General features: G+C 40.8%; 1 protein-coding gene across 1 annotated transcript in view; it reads right to left on the bottom strand.

Annotated features, from left to right (window-relative positions):
* Nucleotides 1-576: 576 nt before the first annotated feature.
* Nucleotides 577-16,887, bottom strand: part of slc27a6 (solute carrier family 27 member 6) — a 39,088-nt gene continuing 22,777 nt past the window's right edge. The window contains exons 6-10 of the mRNA XM_046290607.1: nt 13,482-13,572; nt 9,020-9,218; nt 7,936-8,033; nt 5,009-5,139; nt 577-2,040 (exon numbers count right to left, since the gene is read on the bottom strand). Of these exons, the coding sequence (XP_046146563.1) occupies nt 1,864-2,040; nt 5,009-5,139; nt 7,936-8,033; nt 9,020-9,218; nt 13,482-13,572 (696 nt within the window). The 3' untranslated portion in view covers nt 577-1,863. The remainder of the gene's footprint in view (nt 2,041-5,008; nt 5,140-7,935; nt 8,034-9,019; nt 9,219-13,481; nt 13,573-16,887) is intronic.

The following is a 16,887-nucleotide window of genomic DNA, read 5'->3' on the forward strand; positions in this document are numbered from 1 at the left end:
CCTTCTATAGCCTGGTCCCAGATCTATTGTCTCCTTCTATAGCCTGGTCCCAGATCTGTTGTCTCCTTCTATAGCCTGGTCCCAGATCCGTTGTCTCCTTCTATATCCTGGTCCCAGATCTGTTGTCTCCTTCTATAGCCTGGTCTCAGATCTGTTGTCTCCTCCTATAGCCTGGTCTCAGATCTGTTGTCTCCTATAGCCTGGTCCCAGATCTGTTGTCTCCTTCTATAGCCTGGTCCCGGATCTGTTGTCTCCTTCTATAGCCTGGTCCCAGATCTGTGGTCTCCTCCTATAGCCTGGTCCCAGATCTGGTGTCTCCTCCTATAGGCTGGTCCCAGATCTGTTGTCTCCTCCTGGTCCCAGATCTGGTGTCTCCTTCTATAGCCTGGTCCCAGATCTGTTGTCTCCTTCTATAGCCTGGTCCCAGATCTGTGGTCTCCTCCTATAGCCTGGTCCCAGATCTGGTGTCTCCTCCTATAGCCTGGTCCCAGATCTGTTGTCTCCTCCTGGTCCCAGATCTGGTGTCTCCTTCTATAGCCTGGTCCCAGATCTGTTGTCTCCTTCTATAGCCTGGTCCCAGATCTGTTGTCTCCTCCTATAGCCTGGTCCCAGATCTGTTGTCTCCTTCTATAGCCTGGTCCCAGACCTGTTGTCTCCTTCTATAGCCTGGTCTCAGACCCATTTGTGCTCTTGCCAACTCCATTGCAAGTCAAATATGACAAGTATTGGCATGACATTGGCTGACAAGGAGTTGGCAGGATAGCACCAACAGAATGGCCCTCAGGCTAGTATTTTACAGTACCAGAACCACATTGTTATTTTATTGAGGGGATAAGGCATTGACACTGGTTTGACTGAGTTGGACCCTTAAAATAATCCCCGACCAACTTCTCAGCTGTCATTTGACAGTAGATATAATCACTTTGCATCACATTCAGACCCCCGGGTCCAAATAGTACTTGTTTTCTTGAGGTGGTCGTACAACGGAACCACTGAAAACAGATTGAAAAGTACAAGTAAGGAAATAAAGACTACTTGGACCTGGGTCTGGTTACATCTCAAGAGTAACACAAGATGGTAATGACTAACTGGCAAACTGTTGAAAACAAGACATAGTGCATCATGCACTTAATAAACTAGTGCTGTGTTAGTGGACTGCACTATCTCAACACAGTTGCTGGACGACACCTAACAAATGTACTTATGCAAAGCACACCTACTTTGGTTAAAATTATGAGCCTTAACTATATGTATAAAATAAATTACATTTACATTTAAAAAAAATAATTACTACAATTTGTAGCAAAGCGTTTCTGATGTTAAAAGTTCATATCTACGTTGGTTAGTGTAGTAGGTCAGAACGAAGAATTTTGGGTGGCCAGAATATCGTCATCGGTGGCCTCAAAACACACGACGCCTCTATTTAGTCTGTCATTCGTCTTCATTTCAACGAGGAACTAGTGACACTTTATGACACCCCATCCGCAAATTAAAATGGCACAGACGGACAGTGGAAGTGCTGATCGTCGAGGTTTACTGGTCTCAAGTCAATTTAGCTGAACTGTCTTGACAATAGATCTGGAAACCAGAGAGGAAAACAGCTATTTTTTTTAGTAAAAAAACAAAATAAAATCAGATGAGGCACAATTTACACCCCCATCAATATAAGACTGACCCCCCCCCCCATTCATCATTAACCCACTCTGTTGATCCCGACCACTCATACGAGACAATTTCAGACATTATACACAATTAGGAATAGACCCAATTGATGGACTCTTGGTCCCTCTTCGAAACGGCACAACTATGCTGCCACCGTCTCAGTGAACCAAATGGGTTGGTGGTTTTAGCTACGGTTAACCACTATAGCTTCCGCTCGCCAGCCAAAATGCTGCAGTACAGCGTGTTCGTGAGGGGAACGTAGCTTTTCTCGGAGAAATCCAGGAAATAGAGAGGGCTGCAGATTGTTGAAGGGTTGAATCCGCTCTCCACTAGATTGAATTTCTGCTGCTTGAAGGTTCCCGTCATCTCCATTGATTCCTACAACATAGAAGGAGAATATGTGATGGTACTCTTTCATTATTCCATATTCTGATCTGTATTCTCTGGTTGTGGGATTATTTTTCAATGACCCAAACAGAAGTTAACTTTCACAATCTAAAATTGTACACTTTATGCTAAAATAATGATTTGACAACATGGCAAGCATTATTCAAAAACTCTAACATATTAGTCTGTTGATAATCAAAATGCAGAATGTCCATATAGATTACACAAACCAAACCACAGAATAATATTTACATAAAAGCTTAACTATACAACCTGTCAAAACCTTGAATCCTTCAATTACAAAACAATAGAAATGTAATCAGAATTTCAGTTTACTTCGCGAATTTAAATGGAATTGACCCTAACCCTGGTAAGATCTGCATGAAGTATATTTTCTGGGTGATTTAAATATTGACTATCATCAAGCTACCCACTAGGAAAACCAAGGTTCCAGACGCTGGGCCTAATATAGTATATAAGAGGTCATACAATAAGTTTTAAAGCGATTCATGTGTTATTGATGTAAAGACTATTTGTTGGTCTGTGGTGTGTAATGAGGAAGCTGCACTTGACACATTTATGAAATTGCTTATTCCAGTTATTAATAAGCAGCACCCATTAATAAAATGACTAAAAAAACTGTTCAGTAGCCTTGGATTGGTGAGGAATTGAAAAATTATTTTGTTGAGAGGGATGAGTCAACAGGAATGACAAATAATTCTGGCTGCCCAACTGATTGGCAAACATACTGCAAATTAAGAAATCATGTGACTAGACTAAATGTTACACTACACTATGAAACAAAAATAAATTACATAAAGAATGATAGAAAAAAGCTTTGCGACACCTTAAATGAAATTTAACTCGGTTCCTTCAATTATTGAATCAGATGGCTCATTCATCACAAAGCCCACTGATATTGCAAACTACTTTAATGACTTTTTCCATTGGCAAGATAAGCAAACTTAGGGATGACATGCCAGCAACAAACGCTGACTCTACACATCCAAGTATATCGGACCAAATTATGAAAGACAAGAACTGTACTTTTGAATTCCGTGAAGTCGGCGTGGAAGAGATGAAAACATTATTGTTGTCTAAAAACAAAGACAAGCCACCAGGGTCTGAGAATCTAGATGAAAATGACTGAGGATAATAGCAGACGATATTGACATTCCTATTTGACACATCTTCAATTTAAGCCTACTAGAGAGTGTGTGCCCTCAGGCCTGGAGGGAAGCTAAAGTCATTCCGCTATCCAAGAATAGTAAAGCCCCCTTTACTGGCTCAAATAACAACCAATCAGCCTGTTACAAACTCTTATTAAACTTCTGGGAAAATTTGTGTTTGATCAGATACAATGCTATTTTACAGTAAACAAATTGACAACAGAATTTCAGCACGCTTATAGGAAGGACACTCAACAAGCACAGCACTTACACAAATAACTAATGATTCGCTGAGAGAAATTGATTAGAAAATGATTGTGGGGGCTGTCTTGTTAGACTTCCGTGCAGCCTTTGACATTATTGATCAGAGTCTGCTGCTGGAAAAACATGTGTTATGGCTTTACACCCCCTGCTATAATGTGGACAGAGAGATACTTGTCTAACAGAACACAGAGGGTGTACTTTAATGGAAGCCTATCAAATATAATCCAGTTAGAATCAGGAATTAGGGTAGCTGTTTAGGCCCCTTGCTTTTTTAAATTTCTACTAACGACGTGCCACTGACTGAGTAAAACCAGAGTTTCTATGTATGCAGATGACTCAACACTATACACATCAGCTACTACAGTGACTGAAATGACTGCAACACTTAACAAAGAGCTGCAGTTAGTTGCAGAATGGGTGGCAAGGAATAAGTTGGTCCTAAATATTTCTAAAACCTAAAGCATTGTAATTGGAACAAAACACTCACTAAACCCCAACTAAATCTTGTAATAAATAATGTGGAAATTGAGATGACTAAACTGCTTGGAGTAACATTCGATTGTAAACTGTCATTGTCAAAACATATTGATACAGTAGTAGCTAAGATTGGGAGAAGTCTGTTTATAATAAAGCAATGCTCTGCCTTCTTAACAACTTTATCAACAAGGCAGGTCCTACAGACGCTAGTTTTGTCGCACCTTGACTACTGTTCAGTCGTGTGGTCAGGTGTCACAAAAAAGTACTTTGCAATTGGCTCAGAACAGGGCAGCACGGCTGGCCCTTGGATGTACACAGAGGGCTAATATGAATAATATGCACGTCAATCTCTCCTGGCTGAAAGTGGAGGAGAGATCGACTTCATCACTACTTTTATTTATGAGAGGTATTGACATGTTGAATGCACCGAGCTGTCTGTCTAAAACTACTGGCACACAGCTCAGACACCCATGCATAACCCACAAGATGTCTCTTCACAGTCCCCAAGTCCAGAACAGACTATGGGAGACGCACAGTACTACATAGAGCCATGACTACATGGAACTCTATTCCACAGTACTACATAGAGCCATGACTACATGGAACTCTATTCCACAGTACTACATAGAGCCATGACTACATGGAACTCTATTCCACATCAAGTAACTGACAGGAAGCAGTACAATTAGATTTAGCTGCTTTGGCAGCAGCTAATGGGGATCCATAATAAATACAATTTAAAAATGGAACGTTCTCTACAATGACATTGACCTGTCAGGGCTGTAGTGTACACATGTGACCAGAAGAGGCCACCACTATAACAAAGTATTTCTTCGCGCTTTTACAATCAATCATTGACATCCCTTACAGATAAGCAAACGATGATCTATTCATTCCTAATTACTGTCCTACCCTTGGTAAGAGAAGCTTAAGTAAACATTTTAAAAACAGAGTCCACTAGTCAAAACACTGGAAAAAGTGAACATTAGAAAATTGCCTCTACTTCATCAGATCATGTCAAGGAAGTCGGTGTGTCAAACGTTCCTTACCTGAAGCCTTATGAAGAGAGGACGAGCATAGCCTGGTAGATCATTGAGGACGTGGTCAAATAGCTTCTTCCCGCTAAACTCACATTCAGGCCTCACGATGATGGCGGCCATTCCGGCTCTTCCCTCATTTCCTGTGAATACAAATGGTGCCCCATGAGTCACTTCGTGTTACTCCAATTTCACCCCCTTTCATTACGGGTGGCTCATTCGAGATGGATGTGACAAAAGGCCTTTCACCTCAGTTCTAGGCAGGGAGCACAGTGAGACCCATATGGCATGCTATTCCTTATATAGTGCACTACTTTTGACCAAGGCCTATAAGGTTGTGCACTATATAGGGAATATGGTGGCATTTGGGACACAGTCCACGACATCTTCCACTGTGTGGCATGGTCTAATTGGAAACATTACATCAATCATTCATCTCAAATGGGGACAATTATTCTACAAACACAAGGTCTTTCATGCCACCACAGTGTGATTGATGAAGCAGAATCATAGCAATGGGATCACACACAGAGAGACACGTACACCACACAGACACACACAGAGAGACACGTACACCACACAGACACACACAGAGAGACACGTACACCACACAGACACACACAGAGAGACACGTACACCACACAGACACACACAGATAGACACACACAGAGAGACACGTACACCACACAGACACACACAGATAGAGACACACAGAGAGACACGTACACCACACAGACACAAACAGATAGAGACACACAGAGAGACACGTACACCACACAGACACACACAGAGAGACACGTACACCACACAGACACACACAGATAGACACACAGAGAGACACGTACACCACACATAGACACAAACATGTACACACACACACACAGATAGAGACACACAGAGAGACACGTACACCACACAGACATGTACACACACACACACAGATAGAGACACACGTACACCACACAGACACAAACATGTACACACACAGAGAGACACGTACACCACACAGACACAAACATGTACACACACAGAGAGACACGTACACCACACAGACACAAACATGTACACACACAGAGAGACACGTACACCACACAGACACAAACATGTACACACACAGAGAGACACGTACACCACACAGACACAAACATGTACACACACAGAGAGACACGTACACCACACAGACACAAACGTGTACACACACAGAGAGACACGTACACCACACAGACACAAACATGTACACACACACACACAGATAGAGACACACAGACAGAGACGGGACACCACACACAGACACAAACATGTACACACACAGACAGACGCGTACACCACACAGACACAAACATGTACACACACAGATAGACGGGACACCACACACAGACACAAACATGTACACACACAGACAGACGCGTACACCACACAGACACAAACATGTACACACACAGATAGAGACACACAGACAGAGACGGGACACCACACACAGACACAAACATGTACACACACAGACAGACGCGTACACCACACATAGACACAAACATGTACACAGACAGAGATAGAGACACACAGACAGACGCGTACATCACACATAGACACAAACATGTACACAGACAGAGATAGAGACAGGACACCGCACATAGACACAAACATGTACACACACAGAGAGACACGTACACCACACAGACACAAACATGTACACACACACACACAGATAGAGACACACAGACAGAGACGGGACACCACACACAGACACAAACATGTACACACACAGACAGACGCGTACACCACACAGACACAAACATGTACACACACAGATAGAGACACACAGACAGACGGGACACCACACACAGACACAAACATGTACACACACAGACAGACGCGTACACCACACAGACACAAACATGTACACACACAGATAGAGACACACAGACAGAGACGGGACACCACACACAGACACAAACATGTACACACACAGACAGACGCGTACACCACACATAGACACAAACATGTACACAGACAGAGATAGAGACACACAGACAGACGCGTACATCACACATAGACACAAACATGTACACAGACAGAGATAGAGACAGGACACCGCACATAGACACAAACATGTACACACACAGACAGACACGTACACCACACATAGACACAAACATGTACACACACAGACAGACACGTACACCACACATAGACACAAACATGTACACAGACAGAGATAGAGACACACAGACAGACACGTACATCACACATAGACACAAACATGTACACAGACAGAGATAGAGACACACAGACAGACACGTACACCACACATAGACACAAACATGTACACAGACAGAGATAGAGACAGGACACCACACAGACACAAACATGTACACAGACAGAGATAGAGACACACAGACAGACACGTACACCACACACAGACACAAACATGTACACAGACAGAGATAGAGACACACAGACAGACACGTACACCACACATAGACACAAACATGTACACAGACAGAGATAGAGACAGGACACCACACAGACACAAACATGTACACAGACAGAGATAGAGACACACAGACAGACACGTACACCACACACAGACACAAACATGTACACAGACAGAGATAGAGACACACAGACAGACACGTACACCACACATAGACACAAACATGTACACAGACAGAGATAGAGACAGGACACCACACAGACACAAACATGTACACAGACAGAGATAGAGACACACAGACAGACACGTACACCACACACAGACACAAACATGTACACAGACAGAGATAGAGACAGGACACCGCACATAGACACAAACATGTACACAGACAGAGATAGAGACAGGACACCGCACATAGACACAAACATGTACACAGACAGAGATAGAGACAGGACACCGCACATAGACACAAACATGTACACAGACAGAGACAGGACATCTGTACCTGGAATCTCCACCCCATAGACATTGGCCTCTTGGATAAAGTCTACCAGTCCGAGCACCTCCGTCACTTCTGTTGTTGCCACGTTTTCACCCTTCCACCTGAAATCATAAATCATCAAAAAGAGGCTGGGAACGTTTGTCTCTAAGAGCGAGTGAAAACAAGTCCCTTAAAATGTGTCCCCTAAATGAACTGAAGTATTTTCAATATTATCTCATTGGTCAGAAAGGAGGCACACCCCCCCCCCCCCCCCCCACCCATATATTTGTATGATGAACTGAGCAGTCATGACATTATGTAAAGTCAGTCATATTATGACATACAGTACTGTAATTCTGACAGAGTGACTTCATCTTCACCATGTTCATTCAACACACGTGTGCCATCAGTTGTCCTGCCCGTCTTAACTCAATGAGATGACGTCCACCTTCCCAGTGAGCAAAACTGGTGGAAGTTATATACTGTCATTTCTTCTTTTATTTTTTACCCCTTTTTCTCCCCAATTTCGTGGTATCCAATTGTTGTAGTAGCTACTGTCTTGTCTCATCGCTACAACTCCCGTATGGGCTCGGGAGAGACGAAGGTTGAAAGTCATGCATCCTCCGATACACAACCCAACCAGCCGTACTGCTTCTTAACACAGCGCACATCCAACCCGGAAGCCAGCCGCACCAATGTGCCGGAGGAAACACCGTGTACCTGGCAACCTTGGTTAGCGCGCACTGCGCCCGGCCCGCCACAGGAGTCGCTGGTGCGTGATGAGACAAGGACATCCCTACCGACCATGCCCTCCCTAACCCGGATGACGCTAGGCCAATTGTGCGTCGCCCCACGGACCTCCCGGTCACGGCCGGTTACGACAGAGCCTGGGCGCAAACCCAGTGACTCTGATGGCACAGCTGGCGCTGCAGTACAGCACCCTTAACCACTGCGCCACCCGGGAGGCCCTTATACTGTAATTTCAACGATAAAACTGTTTTGAAATTTACATCTCACTTCAACCAAATTTTGCCCACTGGGTCACGTGGCGAGTAAACTATTACAATAACCCAGAGAAAATATGGTCATGTAAATTCAGATTCTCCACCTGAAAGTGTCCCCCACTCGGTCCTTGAAACAGATAAAGTCCTCAGCATCTTCAGCCATGAGGTCTCCAGTGTTGAAGTACGCGTCTCCCTTCACGAACACGTTCCTCATCAACTTCTTCTCGGTCAGCTGTTTGCTCCCCGCGTAGCCAAAGAAGGGACTGGAGGCGCCAATCTTGGACAAGAGAAGACCCGTCTCACCTGGGGAGAAGACACACAAGGGGGAAAGTAAATCGTTTGGTCAGAATTTTCTAAATGTCTGCCATCATTCCCACATGAAGTTGTTCCTAACCATGTGACCTGACATTCTAGAGTCGGCAGCGCAGTTCAACATTGGCCTATAGCACAGCATGAATGCCTATAGCACAGCATGGATGCCTATAGCACAGCATGAATGCCTATAGCACAGCATGAATGCCTATAGCACAACATGGATGCCTATAGCACAACATGGATGCCTATAGCACAACATGGATGCCTATAGCACAACATGGATGCCTATAGCACAGCATGAATGCCTATAGCACAGCATGGATGCCTATAGCACAGCATGGATGCCTATAGCACAGCATGGATGCCTATAGCACAGCATGAATGCCTATAGCACAGCATGAATGCCTATAGCACAGCATGAATGCCTATAGCACAGCATGAATGCCTATAGCACAGCATGACAATATCCTTCATTTTTAGGAGAGTGCTTGAGGAGTCCATTTGATATATTGACATATTTTTCCATATGGGTGTAATTATCAAAAGCACCAAAAAAAGCAGCCATTAGCCAACCCAACATCTCTCAATGCATGGTGGAAATATCCATTGGATTTGGTACATTTTTGCTGCCCAGTCCAACAGAAAAGTCCAAACATACTGACAGGGTCCGTCAATCAATTATCTACTAAAAAAACATTTCCCCAGTCTCAATTCCATCCAATCTCTCACCACACCCCAACCATACTCTGCCTCTCCTCTCCTGCCTCTCCTCTCCTGCCTCTCCTCTCCTGCCTCTCCTCTCCTGCCTCTCCTCTCCTGCCTCTCCTCTCCTGCCTCTCCTCTCCTGCCTCTCCTCTCCTGCCTCTCCTCTCCTGCCTCTCCTCTCCTGCCTCTCCTCTCCTGCCTCTCCTCTCCTGCCTCTCCTCTCCTGACTCTCCTCTCCTGCCTCTCCTCTCCTGCCTCTCCTCTCCTGCCTCTCCTCTCCTGTCTCTCCTCTCCTGTCTCTCCTCTCCTGTCTCTCCTCTCCTGTCTCTCGACAACAATGCCTTCACAAATGCGTTTCAAGTGTTTTGGTTACAAACAGGCCTGACGTGAACCAATGTTGTTATGTTTGTTTCTACAACAGCGGCAAACCAATTTCCCCATTATGGGATAATAAAATCTATGATTGTAAATTGGAGTACAAATCAGTATACAACTGTGAGCAACCAATAAAAACAGTACTACTACTACTACAACACCAACAACAACGTGTACTACTACTACAACATAATAATAACAACACCATCAACAATGTGTACTACTACTACAACATAATAATAACAACACCAACAACAACGTGTACTACTACTACTACTACTACTACACACCAACAACAACGTGTACTACTACTACTACAACATAATAATAACAACACCAACAACAACAACGTGTACTACTACTACTACAACATAATAATAACAACACCATCAACAACGTGTACTACTACTACTACAACATAATAATAACAACACCATCAACAACGTGTACTACTACTACAACATAATAATAACAACACCAACAACATAATAATAACAACACCAACAACAACGTGTACTACCACTACAACATAATAATAACAACACCAACAACAACGTGTACTACTACTACTACTACTACTACACAACAACAACAACGTGTACTACTACAACAACATAATAATAACAACACCAACAACAACGTGTACTACTACAACATAATAATAATAACAACAATGTGTACTACTACAACATAATAACAACAACAACAACGTGTACTACTATTACAACATAATAACAACATGTACTACTACTACTACAACATAATAATAACAACACCAACAACAACGTGTACTACTACAACATAATAACAACAACAACGTGTACTACTATTACAACATAATAACAACATGTACTACTACTACTACTACAACATAATAATAACAACACCAACAACAACGTGTACTACTACATAATAATAATAATAATAATAATAATAACAACACCAACAACAACAACAACGTGTACTACTACAACATAATAACAACAACAACGTGTACTACTATTACAACATAATAACAACATGTACTACTACTACTACTACAACATAATAATAACAACACCAACAACAACGTGTACTACTACTACAACATAATAATAACAACACCAACAACAACGTGTACTACTACTACTACATAATAATAATAATAATAACACCAACAACAACGTGTACTACTACTACAACATAATAATAATAATAACAACACCAACAACAACATGTACTACCACTACAACATAATAATAACAACACCAACAACAACGTGTACTACCACTACTACAACATAATAATAATAACAATAACAACACCAACAACAACGTGTACTACCACTACTACAACATAATAATAATAACAATAACAACACCAACAACAACGTGTACTACTACAACATAATAACAACAACAACGTGTACTACTATTACAACATAATAACAACATGTACTACTACTACTACTACAACATAATAATAACAACACCAACAACAACGTGTACTACTACATAATAATAATAATAATAATAATAATAACAACACCAACAACAACAACAACGTGTACTACTACAACATAATAACAACAACAACGTGTACTACTATTACAACATAATAACAACATGTACTACTACTACTACTACAACATAATAATAACAACACCAACAACAACGTGTACTACTACTACAACATAATAATAACAACACCAACAACAACGTGTACTACTACTACTACATAATAATAATAATAATAACACCAACAACAACGTGTACTACTACTACAACATAATAATAATAATAACAACACCAACAACAACATGTACTACCACTACAACATAATAATAACAACACCAACAACAACGTGTACTACCACTACTACAACATAATAATAATAACAATAACAACACCAACAACAACGTGTACTACCACTACAACATAATAATAACAACACCAAAACCAACGTGTACTACCACTACAACATAATAATAACAACACCAACGTGTACTACTACTACAACATAATAATAATAACAATAACAACACCAACAACAATGTGTACTACTACTACAACATAATAATAATAACAATAACAACACCAACAACAATGTGTACTACTACTACAACATAATAATAACAACACCAACGTGTACTACTACTACAACATAATAATAATAACAATAACAACACCAACAACAATGTGTACTACCACTACAACATAATAATAACAACACCAAAACCAACGTGTACTACCACTACAACATAATAATAACAACACCAACGTGTACTACTACTACAACATAATAATAATAACAATAACAACACCAACAACAATGTGTACTACTACTACAACATAATAATAATAACAATAACAACACCAACAACAATGTGTACTACTACTACAACATAATAATAACAACACCAACGTGTACTACTACTACAACATAATAATAATAACAATAACACCAACAACAATGTGTACTACTACTACAACATAATAATAACAACACCAACGTGTACTACTACTACAACATAATAATAATAACAATAACAACACCAACAACAATGTGTACTACCACTACAACATAATAATAACAACACCAAAACCAACGTGTACTACCACTACAACATAATAATAACAACACCAACGTGTACTACTACTACAACATAATAATAATAACAATAACAACACCAACAACAATGTGTACTACTACTACAACATAATAATAATAACAATAACAACACCAACAACAATGTGTACTACTACTACAACATAATAATAACAACACCAACGTGTACTACTACTACAACATAATAATAATAACAATAACAACACCAACAACAATGTGTACTACTACTACAACATAATAATAACAACAACAACGTGTACTACTACTACAACATAATAATAATAACAATAACAACACCAACAACAATGTGTACTACTACTACAACATAATAATAACAACAACAACAACAACGTGTACTACTACTACAACATAATAATAATAATAATAATAATAACAACACCAACAACAACGTGTACTACTACTACTACAACAACGTGTACTACTACTACAACATAATAATAATAATAACAATAACAACACCAACAACAACGTGTACTACTACTACAACATAATAATAACAACAACAACAACATGTACTACTACTACTACTGTTTGAGTTATTACCCTTGTTAACGTGTTGACAGAAGCCCTGGCTGTTCCTGACCGGCTCATCTCGTACCATGTCATACCTTACCAGGTCATACTTGAAGAGGAGCTGCAAGAAAGGAAAAGAGAAAAAAAACATACAAAAGGACCTACATTATAATTCATTTGAGTTGTGGGCAATAGGGCATTAGTAAGATATATATATATATATGTATTTAAGCCATTAAGCAAAGGGTCTCTGGCCACATGACATCATGCATTCAACCTATTAGGTTTAGTTCTAAACAGGTTATTTTCCCAATCCTTTCGTTCTGAACAGTACCATTACAGTAAGGATTTATATCGTCCCTTTCTGTTATTTTTTTAAAACCTATGAAATCAACATTAAATTACCTCACCAATGGATAGAGCCGCTTGCTACGGAGTGGGCAAGCTATGAACCTGCATCGGACAGACAAGTGTAGTGTAGGGTGCGAGATGCGACAAATTTTGCGGGTGAGGAGAGCGCTGGGCATCTCGTTGTTATGACATGTGTTATCTGAATTAGACCCACAGAAATATACCTACGGAGGAACGGCTCTATGAAGATGTTTGATCTTCAGAGACTTGGCTTCCCTAACGTTGGACCAGAGCTACCTAACGTTGGACCAGAGCTACCTAACGTTGGACCAGAGCTAGCCCTTGACCTTGACTCAGTTCCATTACATTACACATAATGCCACCTAGAGTTTGAGTGCAGGACCAGAGTTAGCTAACTAACAAGCTTGTGTGTGCAGAGCGACACCAGAACTCAAATTAAAACCTTTTTGTAATGAATACATCCAATGTGAAACGTGATACCTAGCATTGAAAAAGATAATTCATTGTTCTCTAAAAATCTCTGAATCAGGCCTGTAACATTAGTAGCTACAGTAGACTATGCATACTTCAGGGGCAGGGGAAGGTAGCGCACACACACACACACACACGTCCAACTGCCAGGTAGGTAGTCACTGGAATACGTTTGAGTGACAGTGAGTGCTTTACATATATGCTTTGTTGCAGTTTTTATGAGACTGGAGGGGAAAAAATGCCCTGGAATGTACCCCAACCATGCTCATAAAATAACGATTCTGTTCCGGAACAGTATAGATCACCTTCATTCATAGTTCTGGTTCTGTTCTTTGGAAGAAAAAAGAAAAAATGTTATTGTCCTGTTTCCTGAACTGGTTCCAACCCCCCGTTGCACAAGGCCATTTCCATAGAAAGTCAGTATTCTTGAGAAATAACGTATGTGTTGTGGGAGTGCACATTCCCATCTAACAGCTAAAATTTTTGTTTTGTTTTTTAAAATCCCTTGTGGAATTAAAAAGAATGGTCACAAAAGGTATCAAATGCTCCCTTTCTTTCGATTTGTTCAATTCTTTCGATGTTCAATAGTTCTACATAATCTGATTTAATCAAGTATCTTCCTGTTGTTGCAATGCCCTCTGCAATACTGTATTTCTGTTTTTGATGCACAAAAAAAAACACCCACATAATGAATACCTTTCACTCCAGGGAATCTGTACACACACACACACACAACTCCAGGCATGTTAGTTTCTTAAGCATTGAAAACCACTCACACACACACCTTTTCACACACACACACAACCTTCATATCACCCCTATTGCAATGTGTAGCCTATGGTATCAAATATGTGGATTAACCCATTGAATAACCTGTCCCCTGACTCAAATCCATAAACTCCTTTGGTTATCAACAACCACAACAACAAACACTTTGGCAGTGTAACGCAATGAATACTGCACATTTTTGAGCTTTCCAAGAAATGTTTTCCAGTACTGTTAGTTAGTTTAAATGGAAAGATTGGGTCTGGCACACAAAGCTACACTGTGTAGGTTTAGCAAAACAGGTTGGACTCTGCGACTTCCTTTTAGAGAAAACTCAAAACCAGACATTCATTCTCAGAAGGCAGCAGCATCCCAAATGGCACCCTATTCCCTACATAGCACACTACTTTTGACCAGGGCCCATAGGGAAGTCTGAGGGATCAGTAAGCACAGAAATAGTAATTGAAACAAGCAGAGTAAACGTGAATAAATGGGTAATACTTTCAGGGTAACACGTTATGCTGATGTACTGTTTATAAATGCATTACTTATGGGTTATGAATGCATTAAAGTACCTATGTAGGTACCCTTCTAATAAAAGGTTATGCATTAAAAATGTTACTTAAAATTTAAAGAAGAAGACATTCCTCAGTCACACATTCCACAGTCACACATTCCACAGTAAGGGAGGATAAACAAACCTGCCGCCATCATTACTTGCACCTGCCGCCATCGTTACGCGCACCTGCCGCCATCGTTACGCGCACCTGCCACTATCATTACGCGCACCTGCCGCCATCATTACGCACACCTGCACTTCATGAGACTCACCTGGACTCTATAATCTTTCTGATTTCCTCCCCTATATATCTGTCGATCCCTTTGGTTCTTTCCCCAGGTGTTATTAATTCTGTGTTTCATGTCCGTACGCTACTCGTGTTTCTTGTTTTGTTCCATGTTTCATTCATTATTAAATTCACTCCCTGTACTTTCTTTCCGACTCCTAGCGTACTCATTACACATCATTGTCTGTTTTGCAAATGACACCCTTTTCCTTACGTAGTCCACTCCTTTTGACCACGGCCTACAGGGCTCTGGTCAAAAGTAGTGCACTATATAGGGAATAGGGTGCCATTTGGGACACACTCCTCATTTACATGTGTACTTACCTGAATTTAGACAAGATTGTACCAAGAAATAAAAAGCTGAAATGTCTCGAGTCATTAAGTTTTCAACCTCCTTTTCTTATGGCAAGCTTAAATAAGTTTAGGAGAATACTTATTGACAAAACATTCCTGCTTTATTTTTAATACATTTGTAAAAAAATAAAATAATCAAAAACACATTATAGGGTATTGTGTATAGGCCAGTAACAAAAACAAATCTAAATGTAATAAGTTAAGACATTCATGTGGGTGTGAATACTTCCTGAAGGTAATCTATATGTGCATTTGACGGTGTATGGTAGTAGGTGCCAGACACCGTTTTTTTGTTTCAAGAACTACAACGTTGATGGGTTTTTCACGCTCAACAGTTTCCTGTGTGTATCTAGAATGGTCCACCACCCAAAGAACATCCAGCCAACTTGACACAACTGTGGGAGGGCATTGGAGTCTACGTGGGCCAGCATCCCTGTGGAGCGCTTTCGACACCTTGTAGAGTCCCATGCCCCGAAGAATTGAGGCTGTTCTGAGGGCATAAAGGGGTACAACTTCATATTCAGGTGTTCTTAATGTTTTGTACACTCAGTGTATATACACAGGGTTTGTCTTCATATGAGATTTACAATTCTAATAATTGCCAATTAAATACTATATTGTCTTCTGGT

The sequence above is a fragment of the Oncorhynchus gorbuscha genome, linkage group LG11 (genome assembly GCF_021184085.1).
Source record: "Oncorhynchus gorbuscha isolate QuinsamMale2020 ecotype Even-year linkage group LG11, OgorEven_v1.0, whole genome shotgun sequence".
NCBI classification, from domain to species: domain Eukaryota; kingdom Metazoa; phylum Chordata; class Actinopteri; order Salmoniformes; family Salmonidae; genus Oncorhynchus; species Oncorhynchus gorbuscha.